Genomic DNA, 24,552 nt, shown 5'->3' on the forward strand with positions numbered 1-24,552 from the left:
GTGGTAAACGTCTAAGGCCTGCATAATTTCATGCTGAGACGCCGTTATATAGCTGGAATACTGTTCAAAGCGGTGTTAATCCTCACTCACTCACTCACTCACTCACTCACTCACTCACTCACTCACTCACGCACGCACGCACGCACTCACTCACTCACTCACTCACTCACTCACGCACGCACGCACGCACTCACTCACTCACTCACGCACTCACCAACCCACCCACACACTCACTCACTCACTCACTCACTCAATCGTTGTAGCTCCCCCTATATTTGAATCGATGCTCGGAGGTATGCCCGGTATGGCGCACCACCAGGTGGGGCTGCCAACACAAAATATGAAAGAGGTAGAAAGAATACGAAGTGACTTCCCAGAGACCTGGCTTTGGACAAACCTTACCACGAGGTATTACCTGGTAGCTATGTGTTGCATGTGCTATACCCCCTGCCCTTCTTTCACTGTCTCGCTAGTTGCAAGTTAAGGAGATAATAGTCACAACAACAACAACAATAATCATAATAATAATGATAATTTTGTCTTCAAATGGTGTAGGCTATATGCCCCTTCTATTTTACAGAGTATACAGTGACAGAATATGAATATACAATATATAGGTAATACATGCATATAGGTAATTTAAATAAGTCTCAACCGCATTGTTAAAATGTTTTAAATAGTGCATACGGGATACACAAGTTGAATTTATCAACAAATAAACGTATGTGAGGAAGATTATGAAAACATGTATGGGGTATATACGTACATATCATATGAACAAAGCGACATGATATTTATCGAAGGGGACCGCCTCAATGGTCTAGTGGGAGAGCGGACGGTCCGGTGTTCGATCCCCGGCCGTATCATACCAAAATACGTTAAAAGGTGGTACTTGTTGTTACCCTGCTTGGTGATCGGCATTAAGGGATAAACAAGGACTGGTCGGCTCGGAGTCGGTAAACTGTGTCTGGATGGGGTGTTCATAACTGCGCATGGTATCTCAGTAGGCTTGCACTATAAATTTGTCCGGACTAGTACAAGCAGTCACACACACGCGCATGCACGTCGCTATATAAGTGCAACAATCGTGGATGTGACGTTAAACCCCATGCCACCTCACCTACTTGGCCCTGGTTACGTAGTCTTTTTTATCATTCTAATGCAAAATTAACAATTGAAAAAGAAAATTGAACTTAATCGTACGATTGCGTGCCAATTTTGCCATAGGATTGTGTGCCACGATTTGAAACGAAGTATTATTTCAGACATCGATTGCTTATAGATTGCAGTTTGACAATTACTGTATATAAAACCAGTACAAAAAGAATGTGTTTAACTTTTAATGCCCAGTTGGTCTCAACTACATTGTATAACATTGATTATACATTTCTTAACAAAACGTTATGCTTGCATACTGATCATTTTACACACAGTGAATGTATGCGTCATGTAAACTGTCATTTTAGATCCATTATATACACTTAAATGTGGCAGCATATATGAATTTTTTTTATTGTGATTTAAGTCATCCGATCGACTGAAAGTGACAACGTTCACGTCCTTTATAGACTGGTGTACAATAATATATTATGCCTAAGTTTTAATCCAACAACCACCTTCACGCCCCAGTCCAATTTCAAGTCACACGGAAATTGTCATTCATTTCTATACACATCAGTTGAATTAAACAGAATGGTAAATAGTGCGATGAAACCTGTCTGCTCCAGGGCTTATGCATATGCCTGGAATGATTAATGGGATGGGATTTGATGCAGGAACAGGAGGCGGGGTCGATACATACCACGCACCACTCCAGGAAGTGGAGAAAATACGCAGTGACTTTCCAGAAACATGGCTTTGGACGAACTCTTCTACTGGGTATTTGTCAACCGACAAGTTACATTCCCCGTCAATTCGGCTTGTCTTTCCCAAATAATATTTTCTTTCTTCTCGATATAACTTCCGTGCAAGGGAAAGTTCCTGCGTGCAAAGAGTACATGTCAGGCCCTTTGGAAAATAGGAATTAAACAGAACTGTCTGAGAATACTGGTCATGTAATATTACTTTGACTATAATATGACTATAACCGGCATTCGTCCTGGAAACGACTGAGTAGTATTGGACGTCACGTTAAGTACTCTTATCTGGTTTATCAAGAGTTTGTCGGGGTGGGACTTACACATCAAGCAAGTGAATCGAAAACAGATCTTTGGCGTGACGAACGAAGGCCTTAATCATTAGGCCATCACGATCATTGAAACCGTCGAAAATAGCATACCTCCCCAAACACCAATTTATATGTTGTGTTCATCAATCATGTTGTCCATGTGTTATTGCCGACCGTTATTCTGAAGCACGCCACCAAATAACCGGTATACCACTGCAAACACGAAAAAGTCGTTTTTTCCGTATATGGACATTGGACGGAAAAACGACTAAAAATTCATTAAAATTGATTAATGGGTGAGCGTCTAGAAAGTGTACGGAAAAACGTCGAGTTTTTCAAGCGTCAGATTCTCGATGGAAAAACGATGGTTAGAAAGCGTCCAAATAACGTCGTTTTTTCCGTCCAATGCCCATATACGGAAAAAACGACGTTTTCGTGTTTGCAGTGTACTGTTGAAAGCAGCATCTAACACAATTCATTAACTCTTTCCCCCCAAACATAGGTTAGACCACTTTAGAGTTAGCTTTGGAAACCGTTATCTTGCCTCTTGCAATATCAACAACCATGATACATTTCAAATTCTTGACATTTTTTTTTAATTATAGAAAGGGTATTATTTCGAATAAGAGTAAATCAGTATATTTAATAATTTACGAGACGAAGCCAGCATGATTGAAATATGTATGTGCCAATATTAGCCTAATATGCGCATACCAGAAAATAAGTTTTAATTGGAAAACCATTTCGCCAGGAATAAAGATACATTCTTAGGCCTTAACAAACGTTTGATATACCGATAGTGTCAGAGAAATTAAGTAAACAGGTTGGGTTGAAGATTATAGGAAAGCAACGATTTTCGATTTTTGTACTTTCCTTACCAGTACCTCAAGTCACCACCAAACTTAAATCGCGAATATATACAGTAAAACACAAGAACTTCTAGGCAACATTAGACAAAAGTCGTAAATTACGAATACTCACATGATCACTACCATAGTGAAGCATTCAGTCGAAAAATCTTTGTATCTTTGTTTGTATTGGCCAGAATTGTTCGTTTTGGATACCTTATTGGGGATTGATATTATATGTTGGGTTTTTGTGCCAATAGATAATATCAACGACAAGCAAGTATGCCAATGTTTACTCCAATTACTAAATCCGACACCCACAAGCCCAACAAACACACACACGCCTTCACAAACCATACACTAGCTCCAATGACTTCAAGTCACACGAATTCATTTAATAAAAAGTCAGTTAAGCAGAACAGAAAAAACAACTAGATGGTCATGATATTGACAGACAACAACCTTACCGCAAATCAAGCTAACAAATGTTATTAGACACATAGTGACATATGTTATCTGGTCAATTGTATGATGAACCCTGTCTGATGCTGCAGTGCCTGTTTACTACCCCATGGCCATGGCTGGAGGGGTGGGGATAGGTATGGTTAATGGGATGGGAACTGGTACAGGAACAGGAACAGGAGGCGGGGTCGATACACACCACGCACCACTCAAGGAAGTGGAGAAAATACGCAGTGACTTCCCGGAAACATGGCTTTGGACCAACTCTTCTACTGGGTATTTGTCAAAGGAATTACATTGCTCGCCAATTCTGCTTGTCTGTCCCATCTATATCTGTCCTTTCTTAGTCATATAATTGATAATCTGATTGATTCTAAGCTGGCAAAGAAGTGTCAAGGGAAAGTCTGTGTCCAAAGATGTGAGCTCATTTTGTTCTTGTTAAAAAGAGTTGGCAACTATTGACGATTTTGCACTTTGCTACAGTGTGGGACTGCTGTAGCTATACGCCAAAGTCGCCACTTAACATAAATCACGAATACATATTGCAACAATAGACAAACATTTCTAAGAAGCCTGGCATTAAACAAAGTCCTAAATTATGAATAACCATATGAACACTACATGTGTGAAAAGACCCGTGAAGATCCGGGATAGAACAGGTCTTCAGCAACCCATGCTTGCCGTCAAAGGCGACTATGTTTGTCGTAGAATGCGACTAACGGGATCGGGTGGTCAGGGTCGCTGACTTGGTTGATGCATGTCATCGTATCCTAATTGCGTGGATCGATGCTCGTGATTGTCTGGTCCAGACTCGATAATTTACAGACTGCCGTCATGTAGCTTGAATATTGCTGAGTGCGGCGTTAAACAACAAATAAAACAAACAAAACAAGCGTGAAGCTGTCGGTCAACAACTCTGTATATCCTTTATTATACTGGTCAGGATTGTCAGTGTCGTAAAATTGCTGACAACATGTCAGTACTGGAATATCAACGCTAACAAAATCCCAAATCAATATTATCATTAATATACATACACTTGTATCATTTTTAATCACACAAAGACATCTATAAATGCTCTGCAATGGTGCTGAGTGTTTGACACAAACTAACCGAGTCATGTAACCTTGTTGTGTCTGCTGATGAAGCTATGGCTTCATCTAAATGAATATATTTAAATGAATAATAAACTTTATCCCTAAAAGCGAAACATAAACCACGTTAAACCTTGTTTTCGTTTTTAGGCTAATCAGCCCCAAATATACTGTAAATTGACATTTTCTCACATGTGAAAATGAAGAAGTCTTTATATGTAATGCTCTAATTTTCTGGCATCATGACAACACAGGAATGATGAAAGGATGTTTGGATGCTATATTTCTTGTTGTATTGTCAGATTTGACGTATGATGTATGACGTATGACAGATTAACTACATGTATAGTAATATGAAGAATCCTAAAACTTCTTTTGAGTAGTATACTTCACCATTCCTTCCACTTCAAGTAACGTATTTCTACATGTTGTAAAGTTCCAGTGATGCGCCCTATGTTTATGGCGAGAAGACAATTTGCACCTATGGCCATGTCTGCTGAGTTATCACCTGTTATAATGGCCAAGAGCTCTGCAATCAGCAGATCAGCACCAAAATTAGCAGAAGTTGAGAGAACAAGAGTTAACTTTCCAGAGACCTGGATGTGGACCAATACCACTATTGGGTAATTCAAAATGTCTTATTACGGACCTAACCCATTCTCCTTGTGGTCCAAGGTTTGGAACAGAGCTAACACATTAACCCTTCTCGGATATTAACCTATATGAGGAGGCACGTCAACATAACCTACCGACTTCTTGACATACCGACTTTATATTGGTTGTAGAAACTAACTTCTGTTCTCTTGGGATGGTTCTTTTCAGATTCCAGTTCCTACTAATCTTTTCGTTCTTGTAACATGATTACATGTCCAAAGGATACTAACACCCATCCTTATATTCAGCGAGACGCCGTTCAAACTGACTCTGGAGTTTTGATAATGCCTTTAGGCTTCCACAGAATGAGATGGCAACCGGATCAACCAGTGTGAACAGCGAAGTACTGGTGGAGGTGGAGCACCTCCGTCAGTGGTTCCCAGAGTCCTGGTGTGGTTGGACACATCGACTAGCTACACTCGCCACACTGACCAGATCAGTTGTAACATTTGGGATATGTACTCTCTCGTGCTCTGCATGACATCAGCACAGAGCGTGTTGATGTATTACTGTCGTTAGTTTATTGGTTTAGATATTCATGGCAGTTTGGTCTAAGCATGCCTTGTATTAGCAATTATTCAACATTGATTGTGATTGGTATAGATGTAAATATATCAGAATGAGGGTTTTTGTGTTGTGTTATCTCCCATAAGAATCAGGTTCTGTTGACAACATGACGGCTGCCTCTCTGCCATGTGCCAGGGGAATACTACGTTCAATTGCCATCGGTGGCATGTTTGAATGTGTGATGGATTATGAATCAGGAAGGATATGTGTATCCAACTGAGGTAATATATGTTTGAATGTTCAGCAATATAAATATGTTTCAGTCCTCAACATTGCAACATCGTTGTCAAAATCTGACATTCATTCGTTTTTAGATCCCTGCATTTTTTGTGACATGCTGGCACATGGTCCAATGCCGCCCCAAACAGGATCTGTCTTAGGATCAGGAGTTGCCATACCTCAGGTATTGGGTGGTACTGGGGCGTTGAAGGAGGTAGAACACATCAGAAGTGCATTTCCTGAAACTTGGCTCTGGCAGAATCAGACTACCAGGTACTTTGTTCTCATCTGATCAATGTGCTTCTCATCTGCCCTGCACCAATGTCTGCAGCATTCTTTGCCTGGCTATCGTGTTTACCTCGCGTCCAAACGAATCACCCTAGAAGATGCAGTGGCCAATCCTGTGGCGTCCAAGAAAGTACAACAGATCCGAAGCACATTTCCTGAAACATGTCAGCGCGTTATTCCTGATCAGTGTTCTTGTAATTGATATCTTGTCTGTCTTGCAACACATTTAGATCTGCTTCCGTGGTCTAGTGTTAGAGCGGAAGGTCCGGAGTTCAATTCCTGGCCGCGTCATACCAAAAGACGTTAAAAGATGGTACTTGTTGTTATCCTGTCTGGCGCTCGGCATTAAGGGGCTAAAGCAAGGACTGGTCGGCTCGGTGTCAGTATACTGTGTCTGAGTTGGGTATTCATGTTAAACTGCGGCACGGTATCTCAGTTAACTAGCACTATAAATCGGCATCAGTCCGGACTAGTACAAGCAGCCATACACACACACACACACACGTACATGCACGTCGCTATATATGTGCAATAATATTGGACGCGACGTTAAACTCAATTTCACCCCACCTCACCTTTTATTTCTCGCCAATTCTGCTTGTCTGTCCCAAAGTTTCTTTCATTTTTCGAATGGAATTGATAAACTAGACTCTGCTAGTAAATTATTGTTTTTAGGGAGAATTCTTGGCCATTCGGAAAATATGGTGATGTACATTGTAATATTATGTATTGAATATATTGACTTGTAATTCGCGTAAACCTGCATTACATACAGTGCATTTCTCACGTGTATCATGAAGGAACTTTACAAAATGAGCCAGGGAGGTCTTACCTGGGTCATCGACGTGACGAACGAAAGCCACAATCATTAGACCACCCCACCGCCAAACAGTGATTGGCAAGAAAGATTTACCAAACACCAATATATTATATTTGTGTTCATCAACCATTATTGGTAGGCATTATTGCCCACTATTATTTAGATACTATATTTATATTATAATATGTTAATTTGGAAAACCACTTGGTCAGGAATTTAAATATATATTGTTAAGACTTAAACAAACGCCTGATATCCCAAAAGGGGAAGAGTAATTAAGTTAACCAGAGGTAAATACGATTTGAGAGTTTAGGAAAGCTTCAGCTACTGCGATTTTGCACTTTGTTAGCTACTTTTGTGGCCCTACATCAGAGCCATCATCCCCAAATCCAACAACCATCCACACATCCAAGCCCAAATGTCTTCAAGTCCCTTGAAATTTACAATTCATTTCATTATACGTCAGTCGAGTAGAACAGAAGATGCAACAATCAGATATACAAACTATTGACAAGCAACGACTTTAACTTGAACCAAAAAAATGTTCTTAGATACATAGTGGCATTTGCTATCTGGTAAACTATATGATGAACCCTGTCTGATGCTGCAGTGCCTCTTTACCTACCAATGATGGCCATGGCTGGAGGGGTGGTGCCTGGGGTGGTTAATGGTATGGTAAGTGGTACAGGAGGCGCGGTCGATACACACCACGCACCACTCAAGGAAGTGGAGAAAATACGCAGTGACTTTCCGGAAACATGGCTTTGGACCAACTCTTCTACTGGGTATTTGTCAACAGAATAGTTACATTCCTCGCAACTTCTGCTGATCTGTCCTGTCTGTATCTTTCCTATGTTCGAGATATAATTGTTAAGCTGAATCCGAACTGGGAAAGACGTGTCAAAGGAGAGTTTTTGTCCAAAGATGTGAGCACACATGAGGCCTTTGGTCTTATTTGGAGTTAAATAGAGTTTGAGATGTAAAGGAAGCTTCAACTATTGACGTTTTAGTGTCACAAGTAGGTGGGACTGCTGTAGCCCAGCGCCAAACACACATCTAAACATAAATCACAAACGTTGACAGTAGAAACTACATAACACTTCTAACACAAAGTCGTAAATTTTGAATAATCACTCAGTCAATAACTCTTTTTCTTTTTGTCTAATGGTGATTATTGTTAGATTAATACAATTGTAGTAATCCTTAATGGCATTTGTCAGTAATAGTATGCACCTTAGACACGTAAAACACTAGTTTCTCTTTCAGACTTATCAGCCCAAAATATGGCTTATTACCGTGAATGGTCTGTCTCTCATATGTGAACATGAAGACGTTGGCATTATGCCAACACCGGAATGATGTTCTGTTGTGTTGCAACATAATCATTCTTTTCCTAGCTTCAAGCGTATGTACTTGACCATTCCTTCCACTTCAAGCAACGTATATCCACATTTTGTCATACTCCAGTGAGACGCCCTTTCAGAAAGAGAATGAGAGCATTTGCACCCATGGCAATGTTAGCTCGTGCGTCACCTGAAATGGTCAAGACCTCTTCAATCAGCAGACCAACATCAAAATTAGCAGAAGTTGAGAGAATAAGAACGGACTTTCCAGAGACCTGGATGTGGACCAGTACTACTGTTTGGTAATTCAGAATCTCCCCCAACCCCTGTGGTCCTGGTTTACACTTCAAATCTTTCTGTTTGGCACCCATCTCCTAGGATGGTAGCCTACCTTTAGTTTTCATGAGGTCGCCCGTTACCATTACCTACACATTTCATGACATACCTACCATATAATGGTTGTAGAAACTTCTTTTGGGAAGGTTCTTTTTTAGTTTTCAGTTCCTACCACTTTTGATCATTCTTATAACATGATTACATGTCGAAATGATACATCCTTGCATGCAGCGTGGCACCGATACAGGTACTCTACTACGGTTCTCCCGATGGCAACCAGATCTACCAGCGTGAACAGCGAAGTACTGGTGGAGGTGGATCACCTCCGTCAGTGGTTCCCAGAGTCATGGCTGTGGTTGAACACATCGACTAGGTACACTCGCCACACTGACCAGATCAGTTGTAACATTTGGGATATGTACTCTCCCGTGCTCTGCATGACATCACCACAGGGCACGTCAATGTTACTGCCGTGAATGTATTGGTTTAGATATGCATGGTAGTTTGGTGTGAGCATGTTTAGATATAGCAGTTATTCAACATTTGTGGTGTTGGGCTCAGGTGTCTAACTATCGGAATTACTATTTTCGATATAGATTTGTTCGATCTTGTTACCCTGAGGTTAGTGTGTTCTGTTATCTCACATACGAACATGCATGACACAACGTGACTGATGCCTCTCTTATTATTCGGTTGTCATCGGTGGTACGTTTGTATATGATGGAATATAAACCGACCTGTGCAGATACGGGTAGAACAGGTCTTCAGCAACCCTTTCTTGAAGTAAAAGGCGACTATGCTTGTCGTATGAGGCAATTCAGAGGATCGGGTGGTCAGGCTCGCTGACTTGGTTGATGCATGTCATCGCTTCCTAATTGCGTGGATCGATGCTCATGATGTCAACCACTGGATTGTCTGGACTCGATTATTTACAGTCCGCCGTCATATAGCTGTCATATAGCTGGAGTATTGCGGCATTAAACAACAAACAAACGAATGAACAAACATAAATCACTGGACCTGTATAATCTCGATTAAGCATACACGTTTTGTAATTTTGTCCTTTGTCAACTAGAGATATGTACAGATTATGTTCAGTACAACTTTAAATGTGTTACCCTGCTAAACATTGTTGCACCGTTGTCAAAATCCGAGATTTATTCATTTTTAGATCCCTGTATCATGTGTGAGTTCGCCCCCATGCGACAACCATTGCCTTTAGCTTCCCTAACAGGATCTGGATTGGGATCAGGAGTTGCGGTACCTCATGCAGTGGGCGGCAATGTGGCGTTGAAGGAAGTAGAACACATCAGAAATGTATTTCCTGAAACTTGGCTCTGGCAGAATCAGACTGTCAGGTACCTCGCTCGAATCATCAGCCAATGTGTTTTGTCATTGATATCGTTTCTGCCTTGAGCCCATGCCTGCAACATTCTTTTGCCTAGCTATCGTATTTAGATCGTGCCCAAACGAATCACGCTGGAAGATGCAGTGGACGGGTCTATGGCGTTGAAGGATGTTCAACACACCCGAAGCACATTTCCTGAAACATGTCTGGTCCATCGCTCACATTATTGCTGATCAATGCACTTCTCACTGATGTCTTGTCTGTCACATTTATCTCATGCCGAAAGGAATCACCCAAGATGATATATGAGTTTGCACAAGAAATCGTGGCTCATCTTACTGATAGACATCTGAAGGGCAACACAAGGATATGCTCCTGCACACCCCTCTTGGTAATTACATATACCACTGTGTCCTTGCCATGTTTCAGTTGCTGATGCACATCCATTCCATGTTTCCTTCATGCTCTCCAGACACTAATTCTGTTGATAGTGGCTATGGAGGAGCTGGCTTGGAATATATTCAGTAATTTCGGACATGGGGTTTCTCACAGAAATGGAACCTTTCAGGACAGAATTTCCAGCAATATGGCTATAGCACAGCCGGTGTCGTAAATTGTTAAAGTGAAATCCCATCTCCACTCTCTGTTTCACTCTGTGAAACTGACCATTTGCATACCATCTAAGCATGGTCCAGCGTTTACCAAGCCGTCAGATTGTCAGTGTGAAGGTATATTTCATCTTCTGTCACCGACTAAAACTAGGGTACCATCTTACCGGCTCTATCGATTAATGAATATCCAACCAGCACTAGACCTAGAAATTCTAATCTAGACATTTGTATATGTTGACGAACAGGTGCTTCAATGCGTACGAAGTTCTTAAATGGGGTATGAGGGAGTATGTTATAGATAATTACCAATGCATGTATTTTGTTCAAGGACATGAATTACTCGGAATGTGTATTTGTCAAACAATACTGTGCAACTTAGAAAATGATTCTCTGTGATCGTTCATAATGGTGAGTAACTTGGCTATTGACGGATAATACAAAATATAAGATGGGAAACTTAGCTAGTATTATGCCATTATGTAAACCAATATCTTGAATTCGTCTTAGTACCATTCTTTTTGTCCATTGTTATAAACGAGGAAATACAGGAAATGGTAACTGATGTGATAGACATCATAACCAATATTGAAAAGATAATGCCATAGTAGTGTCCCTCTTGGAGATTAGGCAACAGCTGCATGTTAGAGTTTATTAACTACAAAGCAACTTTGTTTTATTTAGATCATCCCAGATTCCGTGGTGGCTTCCTGATGGGTGGTATTCCACATATCTTTCCAAATGTGGTCACTGCCCATGTTGCAACAGGAACAGTTATCAATACTAAACCAAACCTGCAGGAGGTTGAAAGAGTTAGAAACGTTTTTCCCGAGACGTGGCTTTGGAGTAATACTAGCTCAGGGTACTGCCTTACTAGTATGTTGGCCGTAGGCTTAGCGCGCATAATCGACGGCAGGGATATACACTGTCACTAATGCATCTTCTGCCTCTTCAAAACAAAAACTAGAACACCCAAGACAGTGTCCTCATCATATAATACTACCACTAGATGGTGATATGATGTTGGCTATGGCAATCTGAAAGCCTGGTGCATTGAAATGTTTCGGCTCACCAAACAATTACTAACAAGATTCAGTTGGATGGTTTTTAATTGGATCATAATTATACTGAGAGGACTCATTTTTTTTATTGGATCACAAGTATTTCAACAGAGGGCTACAGAATTGCATACCAAAATGCTGCACTGGAATTGAATACTCGGCGTTGAAATGCTTATGGTCCTTTGAGTGAATGTCCATTGGCAGCTGGTTCTTTAAGATGGGGGATCCCACTGTAAATGCCATGTACATTATGTGACTGGCATTACCACAATATTTTGGAAGTTGCTTCTTTGAACTTTTTTTACGGAACCTTTCACTTTTCCACTCTGCGTACCGTAAACCTTCTTACCAAGGCGTGTTGTTTTGTGCATGTTTTGTTCATGTTTTGTGCATGTTCCAGTGTTAACCTGCTTATAACCTTATCTCTGCTGCTTAGCGCAATGCTTTTAGTGTTTGATTTAAACTGTTCTTTATATGATACCATGAATATATTTTTGTAAGCGTACGCACATATATCGTTGATAGTTAGTTATATTTTCTACTACGTCCAGTAAATACGTTTATTTATCACTATTTTGCCTTCCACTCCTAGTGGAATCTGTTTCGGCGGATAATCTAGAGGAGACTGATTGTCCTCTTTAGTTGAAGTTATATGTCATATAATCTGCATTAATTTGTATGTTAATAATGATGGACGTTATATTTTAATGTGTAGGTCAATAATATTCAGTTCGTGTAATCAGCTGCCCATATAATCAGTTGTTACATCATTTGAATACTACAGTACCGATGGCAAAGCCGTCATCTCAACAATAGTGCCAGACACCATCACGTCTTGGGTGGCCAGCGCCTTCGCCGTCAACGCTCAGAGTGGCCTTGGAATTGCACCAACCTCAGCTAAGGTATGGTATTAATCAGTTATTCAAAGGATCTCTGAGGAAGATCAGATCTGTGGATTATTGTCCCAGAGCTGAACTTTAAGTCGTTTTGTTCGTATATTTGGACTGCAAAACAAATATTATATATTTAATGTAGATATATGAAACCGTATCTTTCGTGACTTTGAATCTCCACGGGGAAAATATCGAACAGAGTACGGCCGAACGAAAAGGGGTCATTTTGTGGACAGTGGTTGTTGAGTGGCGTTAATTAACACTGGGTAGAGAACCATCAGATTTAACGATTCTGCTCAGACATGAAACTCCACCAACCACTGTACTGCCTATATGTATCCAGTGTATAAACAATTAACAGATGTTGTTGAAAATGACTTAGTGTAAATTCTCCTTATTCAATAAAGCACTGTATCGACACGATGCTACTGCGGTTAACTCGTAATTTAATGGTCCAGATCTAGGGGCAAACAGGGCGGTCGGGTAGCCTAGTGGTTAAAGCGTTCGCTCGTCACGCTGAAGACCCGGGTTCGATTCCCGACATGGGTACAATGTATGAAGCCCATTTCTGGTGTCCCCCGCCGTGATATTGCTGGAATATTATTGTTTTGCTAAAAGCGGCGTAAAACCAAACTCACTCACTCACTAGAGGCAAACAACATACCTCCAATACGATTCTCGCAGCGTTAAGCCGCTTTCTGTCAATACCACTACATCTGAAATTGTACCCGGTGGTATCGACCCGTGTCTTCAGCATGACCATTGACTGCTAAAAAGAGGCAACTCCGAAGGCAGATTACATTATTATCGTAGAAGAGGGATTGATGTAAATAAAGAAAGCTTGTTATATATACGATATAATCTGTCAAGATCCCCTGGATGGAGAGAACCGTTTAATAAGCATATAAATTCTTCATATGCCTACACAATATGTCTATGTTCAGATCCGAGTGTTCCGCCCCTTCTTCGTGAGCCTCAACCTGCCCTACTCCGTGACGCGAGGGGAACAGCTGGCTCTCCAGGCCATCGTCTTCAACTACCTCACCCAGGACGTCGACGTGAGTAATAGAGAGGACATTATTAGTTGCTGCTTCCAGTGTTAGGCCAGTCCAGGCCATCGTCTTCAACCATCTCACCCAAAACGTCGATGTATAAATTCAATATGAAATGAAACATTTTGAATACATACTGAGCATATCGATCTGCGATCAGTATTCTTTGTCTTTTCCATTAAAACAGTGTTGATTAGTCTTTATTATTATACATTCAATGTCATTAACAATGTTACGTCACCCTGTTACTACCTCTGAAACGTACTTACATAAATTTCTTTACAACCAAATCCTGTTGAGTTGATAAACATATGGGTTGTTCTTCCGCATTGACGTTTCTGATAAAAAAGATGGCAATGTTAGGAGGTGTATAAATTGTATTATGTGGTTCTGAAACGGCTACAGGTACGCATTCCCAGGGACCTGTTGTCTAAAGCGCCACAATACTCTGCCAGGATCCTAGACCGTGGGTTCGAATCCCAGACTCGGCCTTATTACGATCCCTAATTTCTCCTCATCCTTGTCCGTGTGTTAACGAAAGTAACAAACGCCTAAGACCTGTCGGGCATCCGACCTTCTTCCCAATTAAGTTGATATGCCGCGATATGAGCTGTAGAAATAGAGAACTGTGGAGTTTAACCTCCTCACTGACACTAAAATACCTTGACCTCCTTACAGGCTGTTGTGTCCATCCCTCAATCCAAGGACTACCTGAATGTTGTTATTGATGCTAACGGTCGGGAACAAACAGAATCCAAGGACCAAACGCAGACTGTTTATGTGAGTACCCTGCTTCACTGATAATCGTGATATGTTTTTGTTGCGTCGCCAGTAAATATTTGTCTTTTTTAATGGCACTTCAATTACCACTGTTTCTACTGCAATCTGATCTTGGACTTCGCAATATGATCTTGACTTTGTCGGTGTTTTTTTTACTAAACGTGTGTGTATAATCTCCGATATTCCAGGTGAAGGCAGGTGGCGCCACCTCTGTATATTTCCCCATTGTCCCCGCCACACTGGGTAAGATCGACCTGACCGTCTCCGCTCGATCCACCCTCGCTGCTGACGCCGTCAAGAGACAGCTTCTGGTCGAGGTACTTCATTATCCATTTTTATGTCATCCCCATAAAACACAATCATCTCACTATGTTAGACCCTAAAACATCTCACGATGTTTGACCCGTAAAACGCAATTATCTCACTATGTTTGACCAATGAGGCACAATCATTTCACTATGTTAGACCAATAAGGCACAATCATCTCACTATGTTTGACCAATGAGGCACAATCGTCTCACTATGTTAGACCAATATGGCACAATCATTTCACTATGTTAGACCAACAAGGCACAATCATCTCACTATGTTAGACCCCTAAAACATAATAATCTCACTATGTTAAACCCATAAAACACAATCATTTCACTATGTTAGACCCACAAAACACAATCATTTACTGTGTATGACCAATAAGGCACAATCATCTCACTATGTAAGACCAATAAGGCACAATCATTTCACTATGTTGGACCAATAAGGCACAATCATTTCACTATTTTAGACCAACAAGGCACAATCATCTCACTATGTTAGACCCCTAAAACATAATCATCTCACTATGTTAGACCCCTAAAACACAATCATTCACTATGTTAGACCAATAAAACACAATCCTCTCACTGTGTTCGACCAATAAGGCACAATCATTTCACTATGTTGGACCAATAAAACACAATCATCACAATATGTTAGACAAACAAGGCACAATCATCTCACTGTTTTAGACCCACAAAACACAATCATCTCACTATGTTAGACCAAGAAGGCACAGTCATCTCACTATGTTAGACCGATAAAGCACAGTCGATGCTAAGTTAGGCTACATTTGCGGTTATTATACTGTAAAAACGTTTTGCTTTTAGACACATTTCAAGATAATACAATTGAAATGAAACTTATCAAGTGTGAAAAAGTCAGATGGAATGTGATTACTTCAAACGACGAACTTTCATTAGTGTTATGTGTTATGTCTAATATCAATAATGCCTAGTAATGTGTCAGACATTCCGTTATAGGACACTATCCACAATAAACGTGTAAAGCGAAGAACATTCATTTATGACCAACTGAGGTGTCATAGGTTAGGAAACCTTTCTACAGAACAAAAATCGCGTTTTGATAAAACAGCATGCATTCATATCTAGGGCTATCATAACATACGTATTCACCACGTTATCTCTCTAATGTAGCTCCTGCAGGGTACAGTGTGTTCCAACATGTATTCATCATGTCATCTTTCTTCAGCCCGAAGGAACCCCCAAAGAGTACAATGTTCCTGTCCTGATTGACCTGAAGCAGGCCACCAGTTTCTCCAAGAATGTCCCCATCACTCTGCCACAGAACGTCGTCTCTGGATCACAGACCGCTAGAATCACCGCCATTGGTCAGTGATAAAATAAAACAATACCGTTGCATATCCAGGTGTTCACAGTATATCAAGCATCATGGCGTTACAAAATCACGATTGAATTACTCAATTTCTAAGATTAGTGGTAGCTTGCCAATTTGATTCTGTCTTCTTCAGTGGGTAATCATAAAAAATAATTGTCATTTCAGAGATGCGACATCTATAATGTATCTATTCAGTTCCCACGTTGGTATGCTAGTTAATTTAAGAAAATAAAATGGAATGAATTGAACCGTCTTTATGGCAATATATACAAACTTACAGTTATGTCCAGAATTTAATGCGGCAACTGTTCTGTTTTATCCGACAAACGTCTCTATAACCCTGTCATGTTCGATTAGGTGACCTGATGGGCCCAACTGTAAGTGGTCTAGACAGTCTTCTGCGCATGCCTACCGGATGTGGTGAGCAGACGATGCTGGGGTTGGCACCGGATGTGTTTGTAACCAACTATCTGACAGCAACCAAACAGCTGACAGGAGACATAGAAGACAAGGCAATCAAGTACATGGAATCTGGTATGTCGGTGGTGCCGCCCGAACCTATTTAAACTCATGAATTCCATACCCTTCCCAACAGAAAGTTCCCCGATCCACTCAGCGCTGTGATAGTCATACATGTGTAGAATAAGGACAGCCATAGTGCGACCAAACCTTGTGCATCGGGATCTAGATTCACTGGTTGATGTTTCCTCTTCCTCAAATCTTCGGAATAATGGACAGCAATAATGGGCGATGGGATGAAATGATAAACATTCAATACCATAAACTCCCTTCTCACAGACCCGTGAAGATTCCGGGGTAGAATAGGCCTTCAGCAACCCATGCTTGCCGTAAAAGGTGACTATGCTTGTCGTAAAAGGCGACTAACGGGATCGGGTGGTCAGGCTCGCTGACTTGGTTGATGCATGTCATCGATCCCAATTGCATGGATCGATGCTCATGATATTAATCACTGGATTGTCTGGTCCAGAATCGATTATTTACAGACCGCCGTCATATATCTGGAATATTGCTGAGTACGGCGTTAAACAACAAACCAAACCAAAACCAAACCCTTCTCACAACAGCATGTCAACGTTTACTTTGAACTTACATGTCACCAATCTCCTCCAGGATACCAGAGAGAGCTGACCTACCAGCACAAGGATGGCTCCTTCAGTGCGTTTGGTGACCGTGACCCATCTGGCAGCATGTGGTACGTTCTGTTAAGACACATGAATTTCTTAGACACACATTTTTAATACAATGTGTACATTTCAAACGCACATACTCCATTAGATGAAATAGATATTATTTTATATTCTACCATAATAATATCTCGCATGATTTTGCTCGTTAGATTATGTTCGGTATTTGTGCTCCCAGGTTGACAGCGTTCGTTATAAAGACGTTCCATCAGGCTAAACCATACACCTTCATCGACGACGATGTCCTCACACGAGCTGTCGACTGGATGGTAGCCAGACAGAAGGCTGATGGTTCTTTCCCTGAACCAGGCCGGGTCATCCACAAGGACATGACCGTGAGTCCAGACTGATCACCCTTCGTTTGTCAACATGTATTACATCTTATTGTGTTTCATTGATATATGTATAGGTTTCTACTGTTATTGTACAAATCCCATTGAATGGTCCAATACCAATAATATTATTTTTTTAAATATGGTTTGTAATTACACACAGTCAACTTCTTTAGTAACACACGTGATGACCTGCAACTTCTCAGCGACTGTCTTTTGGCATTGTCCTTTATGCTGCGTGTCATGCACCTGCAATATTATGAATATAACTGTAAATAATCCCCTTTCCGTTTTTATGTGTTTGTTGTGGTCATTTATATGAATACCTTGAAACATGTTTTACGTTAATAATGACATTAATTATTATATGCCCGTGATTTCTTCTCAAGGGAGGTTCCAACAAAGGTGCTTCATTGACGGCATATGTTCTTATCGCCCTTCTCGAGAACAACGACCTCGTTGGGGTAAGTGAATCTTTATTTAAGAAATAAACGAGTAACCATCAAATTGCGACTGTATATTCGAATTTCCAGGAATAGCGTCAGGATAGAACACTGCTTAATCGTGAAATAAACCACGCTCCGTTCTTGATTGTTCTTTACGACTTATCGCGTAGCTATATCATATATGGAGATAATAGTTGTATACCTATGACCTCTGGCTACAGGAACATTGGGACATGTCTTCATCACTAATAAATAGACACAACCCCTGGCTCTACATGTTCAGTTGAGCATGTTATTTTATTTCATGCACTCATTATTGCACAATAATACTTCCTTTGTGGCGTCTCTTGAATTCAGGCTGTCTACATCTTCTTGTAATTTGCACAGAATGTCCAACAGCGGATACGCACAGCCACGACCAAGGCTCTTCAGTTCCTTGAGAATGAGACTCCAGCAGATGACTACTCACTGGCCATCATCACCTATGCCCTACAGCTTGCCGGCAGCACCAAGACCGACACTTCCTTTGCTACACTAAACTCTCATGCTATTGTTAAAGGTAGCATCGATGTTCTTTCAACTTCTGTATAACTTAAACTCATATTCAACTATGTCCACCAAGGCCACGGTACAATGAGACCGTTTTGGGCCAAACGGATCTGCAGAATTTAAAAGAATGAGTAAAAGGACATTTTGAAAGGAGATCATAAGGCTTATTTAGGTTTGAAGGATGCGGTTGTCTAATTTTTGCACATTAGCAAATCTTTGATACAAACTGATTTTCTTACCGTAATCGAAAAGGTATACACGTATCTCGTAAACAGTTCATCGTTGGTCACGGACATGCTCATGCCTTACATTTTCTTTTTGAAGTTAATGTGTTGGTTAACTACGTTTCCAGATGGATTCAAGTACTGGCACCGTCCTGAGGTCAAGACAACACAGTCCACCACCAAATACTGGAGACCACCATCAACCAAGAAGGCCATCGACATCGAGATGACGGCATACGCTCTGCTGATCTTCGGCGAGAAAAACGATTTCAGCGGCGGTCTTAACATCATGAAGTGGTTGGCGTCACAGCGTAATCCCCACGGCGGATTTTCCTCCACCCAAGTTAGTGTTATATCTACATTGTTAGGAAAAAACACAGGTTCTTATTACAATCAAGACCCACTTCGCCTTCTCTTGAACTCTTGTCTTAAAGTACACAAAGCGCGGTAGGCCCGCGTCGTTGATTTCATTTTAGAATATCTCAAACGCATTAGATATAACAGTATACCTGTTAGAGAAATTGTCTATAAGCCAAAGCATCATTGGTGAGGTCGTTGTGCGTGCGTGCGTGTATTAAAATGGATGTGACTGTTGATCGTGTTGAGTGCAATAAACTCTTCTTGAGTCTTCTTCTTCACACTGGTATGGGGCTCTGTCATATTCTTCCAGGACACGGTGTTGGCCTTGCAGGCTCTGTCTGAGTTCGCCAAGATGGCGTACTCCAACAACTTCGACATCCAGGTGACAGTGAGCAGTGGCAGCTTCAGACACCAATTCTCCGTCAACCAGAACAACGCGCTCGTGCTCCAGAGTGTCGAGGTGAGTACTCACCAATACCCTTCTTTCAGCTGCACACTGATCACACGCTCTACCATGTCAATACTGAACTCGCACATATTCAAAAATGTGCATAAATATTCGCCCATTTATCCGGGTATGAAATGTTCAGTTCTTGACTAGTTCGGCCACTCTTGAGTTTCCTAAAATATTTTTAATGTACATAAAGTTTAATCTCGTTAATCCATATCCACCCTTGAGTTTCCTCAAATATTTTTAATGTACATAAAGTTTAATCTCGTTAATCCATATCCACTCTTGAGTTTCCTAAAATATTTTTAATGTTCATATAATTTAATCTCGTTAATCCATATCCCTTCCAAGTTAACTGGCCCGGATCTACAAATTGAACTTACCAAATCATGGGCAGTACCTATTGTTAAGTACTAATGCTCCCTACAGCATCCCTGGACTAACTGCTTTTCATTGTATGTTATACTTTATATATTACATATTCACGATTTCGTACCCGTTTTTACCTGCAGCTTCCATCCATCCCGAGCAGCGTCAATGTACAGGCTACAGGGTCCGGCATCGCTCTTGTTGAGGTCGGTGGCATCATACGCATACTAGTAGCATGCAACATTGAGTGAGTAGAGTTTTACGCCGCTCTAGCAATATTCCAGCAATACCACGGCGGGGGAACACTTGAAAATGGGATTTACGAGTTGTACCCATGTCAGAGTGAGTGAGTGAGTATGGTTTTACGCCGCTTTTAGCAATATTCCAGCAATATCACGGCGGGGGACACCAGAAATGGGCTTCACACATTGTACCAGTGACAGGAATCGAACCCGGGTTTTCAGCGTGACGAGCGAACGCTTTAACCACTAGGCTACCCGACCGCCCTTCCATGTCAGAAAAGGAACCCGGGTCTTCGGTGTGGCGAGCGAACCTTTTCCACTTCAGACCCATCGCAAAAAGGCGCATTAACTATGATTATTAGTGTGCAGGTACGACGAAGCACCTGTGTTACTAAACTGCAAACATTGTCATCATGGTTATATGCAAACATGCTATTTCGAAATGAGATCATGTTCAATTTGTGTTTGGGACAGTTTACTCTATACTGATAACACTATTCTTTTTTATGATGGCATTTGATATAAATGTTGAGTTACCTGTACATATATAAGTTGGGTGTTAAGTTAACGCTGATAGTGTATTAAGATGTGGTGAAAGTATATTTCTTTAAATGCCGTTCAGGTCGCCGTGTTTTTCAACGTTGAGGCTGAGGTGGAGGAGCCAACGTTTGATGTGACCGTCACGCTTCTGAGTGAGGACATCAACTCCATCACCGTCCAGACCTGCACCAGGTGAGGGTGGGGGCAGCCATCACACTTACTACCGTCAGACATAACACATATGTACCCTTAGACATCACGTTGAAGTCTTTCAGCAACTGATTAGGAGTAAAGCATTTTCAGAAGCTGAACATTGCCAACAATTGCCATGATCAGTAGCGGCAACAATAACATGGACGACCGTTGATAATGAGATACACCCTGTTTGTATCAGTCTGTTTTACAAACCTTTATTGCACAGTGACATGTGTTAGTCCAGTGGAGGATCATCCAGTGGAGATCTATTGGCATTGATCTATCACGACGTCATAGTGTTTTCTTGACGACTTACATCATACGCTTTATCCCACTTCGAGTTGCCACACCAACATAGATCTACTTGTCATACACTCACACACGCACACACACGCACAATCACACACACACACACACACACACGCACGCACGCACGCACGCACGCACGCACGCACACACTCACACTCACACACACACACACACACACACTCGCACGCACGCACGCACGCACGCACACACACACACACACGTGCATGCACATCGCTGTTTACATAAACTCGACGTGAAGTAAAAACACATTTCACCTCACCTACACACCTTTACAATGTGCAATTGCATACTGATGGAAAACATTGAAATAGTATATAATTGTTTTAATTCATCATCTGTTTCAAATGCTACAACTCTCCTTTTCGCTTCAATACAACTGCAAGGTTTGGTCATCGGACATAATGAAATACAGAAGGTTGGCTATAATGAGTTAAAAAGGATGATATTCCTCCTTCTGGAGAAAAATCTAATCAGGAGCAAGTCGGGTACCAAAGATGAACGTATGTTTGTTGTGTCTTTAAATCCAACTCCCAAGAAGATCAGCTTGGGTTAACGACTTGCTCATCTTCAAATATTGGAACCATGTTTCCCGCAACCCATTCACATCAATCTTTTTGACATGTGTTTGCGAAGGCTATGTATTTGGTATAATTTTAGGTTCCGAACATTCAATGGTCGAAATGAACAAGTTTAATTTCGATTCATATAAATATGATAAGTATGAGAATGATTTATAAATGGTTTACTCCATTCGTTTAATAATGCATAAAAAATACATAACGGTAATAAAGGACTATTACACATCAGTACCACGTTGCCTCCTCAGATGGTTGTCGACCGGCGCAAGTGGCATGGCAATTCAGGAACTCGGAGTTCCCTCCGGCTTTGATGCCGACCTTGAAACACTCACCAAACTGAAGACCCTCAAGAGGGTCGAGACTCCCAACAAAAAGGTGGTTCTGTATTTTGATGAGGTGAGATATTATCCGTCACCATCCCTTCTCGTTGACTTAATCCATGGTACTGGATTCATTTTATTTAATTAAATGTATTCATAAACACTGTAAATTTATTTTCATATGTTTATATACCGGCTCTTTAATATGTTTCACATCAAAGATTACATTATTTGTATAATTCAAATCTTGCCCAAAATGAACGTATTTCGTAAAACCTATGCTTTAGTCTCTCCAAATAAAGATTGCGTGGAGCGATGCTCATGATATCAATCACTGGATTGTCTGGTCCAGACTCGATTATTTACAGACCGCCGTCATATGGCTGGAATATTTATTTCTGAGTGCGGCGTTTAACAACAAACCAGCCAACCAACCAAATAAATATCGGTCGGCATGTCAGTGAACTTCCTTATTAGTTATAACTGCCTCCGTGGTCCAGTAGACAGAGCGCCTGCCCGGAGAGCGGAAGGTCGTGGTTTCGATCCCCGACCCAGTCGTACAAAAAGGCCTTAAAAGATGGTACTTGTTGTTACCCCACCTGGCCCTCGGCATTAGTATACTGTGTCTGAGTGGAGTATTCTTGTCAACTGCGGCGTGGTATATCAGTGGGCTGGCACTATAAAATCGGTATTTTTCCTGACTAGTACAATCAGACACACACACACACACACGCACATACGCACACGTGCAACAACCTTGAACGCGATGTTAAGCCTCAGTTCGACCCACCTCACCCTTAATAATTACAATCCAGCTTAAAATAATTTTAAAATATTCAGCGCTACAATGGTATTGTGCACATTGGCCTTACTGGAACAAAACTTTATGACAAGATTCTACTGTTTGTGTTACTAACTCGACTCTGCTAATGTCACAGATCGGGACCACCCCAGTGTGTCTGTCCGTCACCCTCCAGAGAACAGGTCTTGTAGCCAAGTCACAGCCCGTTCCTGTCAGAGTCTACGACTACTATGAGCCAAGTAAGTGTCAAATTCTATCATTATCGATGTGTGTCCGAGGCGCCGCAATGAGATGTTGGAGTTACGTCCCTTAGTCGCACCGGGACCGCTGAACATGTGGTCGAATCACGTAACTCGCCCTCTATATGATTCAAGGTCCGTCAGCAGCACATTTGTGATCATGGGTTTCATAATAGCTGTAAACGCCAATTTTGACTTTTCGCGCACATTTAGTTAACATGCTGTGATTTAAATCAAATACTGTTCAAAGAGGCGTTACAACCACCCACAGTGAGTAGTAGACAGATGTCTAACGGGATCGGTTGGTCCGGTTCGCTGACGTGGTTGATGCATGTCATCTATCCCAATTGCGTGGATCGATGCTCATGAGGTCAATCACTGGACTGTCTGATCCAGACTCGATTATTTGCAGACCGCCGTTATATAGCTGGAATAGTGCGGCGTTTAACAACAAACAAAACCAAAACAGAATAATGCGTGTGTCTGCTCACTCATTCAGGACATTGCCTCTGAACATTAAAACCTTTAGGATTATGTTGCACTTACAAAGCACACTGCCATCTGCCAATAGAATGCGTTCATTTCCTTTTTCAGCCAATCAGGTGACAGCGTTCTACCAGTCCAAGCTTCTGAAGAATGCCAACATCTGTAGCGTGTGTGTGGAGTGTGAAAACTGCGTGGTGAGTTCTGATGTGATGTTAGGTATAACACATCGAAAACCTTTGATGTAAAAAACTACACCGCGACCCCGGATAACTGAATATCACCTGGGAGATTAAATACAAGAATTGATATTTTGATCTTGCTACATTTATAGTCCTATGGTCTAACGATGATGATATGTTATATTGTTATCCATTCCTTAAATGCACTTCACATTGTACTGTACAGTAAACTGCGTTTATAACGAAATGACCGATATAACGAACCTATTTCTTTGTCCAGGCCAATTGCTGTATACATACTTTTAACAAACTACGGTTATTAGGAAATAAAATTAGTGGTCCCTTTGAGTTCGTTATAACCGTAGTTTACTGTATCTGTATAATATAATCGAAGATATGTGAACAAAACCAGGTAAACAGACAACTGGGTTTGGGTGTTGTCTCGTCTTGATGACGCACTACCTTGTCGATGAACTCAAGTCAGTTTCAGG

General features: G+C 41.2%; 1 protein-coding gene across 9 annotated transcripts in view; it reads left to right on the plus strand.

Moving 5' to 3' along the window:
- Positions 1 to 24,552, plus strand: part of LOC125376074 (CD109 antigen-like) — a 45,248-nt gene that overhangs the window by 20,144 nt on the left and 552 nt on the right. For 2 of the 9 annotated variants that reach the window (XM_048387568.1, XM_048387569.1), the window contains exons 20-36: positions 12,600 to 12,717; positions 13,653 to 13,766; positions 14,439 to 14,540; positions 14,729 to 14,857; positions 16,068 to 16,206; positions 16,572 to 16,748; positions 17,346 to 17,427; positions 17,598 to 17,754; positions 18,141 to 18,215; positions 18,585 to 18,756; positions 19,099 to 19,313; positions 19,641 to 19,790; positions 20,294 to 20,356; positions 21,015 to 21,124; positions 22,284 to 22,431; positions 23,294 to 23,396; positions 23,991 to 24,076. In XM_048387568.1, the coding sequence (XP_048243525.1) occupies positions 12,600 to 12,717; positions 13,653 to 13,766; positions 14,439 to 14,540; positions 14,729 to 14,857; positions 16,068 to 16,206; positions 16,572 to 16,748; positions 17,346 to 17,427; positions 17,598 to 17,754; positions 18,141 to 18,215; positions 18,585 to 18,756; positions 19,099 to 19,313; positions 19,641 to 19,790; positions 20,294 to 20,356; positions 21,015 to 21,124; positions 22,284 to 22,431; positions 23,294 to 23,396; positions 23,991 to 24,076 (2,140 nt within the window). Of the gene's footprint in view, positions 1 to 263; positions 409 to 3,569; positions 3,754 to 6,106; positions 6,285 to 7,729; positions 7,905 to 9,969; positions 10,157 to 11,438; positions 11,617 to 12,599; positions 12,718 to 13,652; positions 13,767 to 14,438; positions 14,541 to 14,728; positions 14,858 to 16,067; positions 16,207 to 16,571; positions 16,749 to 17,345; positions 17,428 to 17,597; positions 17,755 to 18,140; positions 18,216 to 18,584; positions 18,757 to 19,098; positions 19,314 to 19,640; positions 19,791 to 20,293; positions 20,357 to 21,014; positions 21,125 to 22,283; positions 22,432 to 23,293; positions 23,397 to 23,990; positions 24,077 to 24,552 lie in introns of all 9 variants that reach the window. The other 7 variants (XM_048387562.1, XM_048387567.1, XM_048387563.1 and 4 more) reach the window with 7 other exon arrangements.

Source organism: Haliotis rufescens, unplaced genomic scaffold, assembly GCF_023055435.1.
Source record: "Haliotis rufescens isolate VD_foot unplaced genomic scaffold, xgHalRufe1.0.p SCAF_7, whole genome shotgun sequence".
NCBI lineage: Eukaryota > Metazoa > Mollusca > Gastropoda > Lepetellida > Haliotidae > Haliotis > Haliotis rufescens.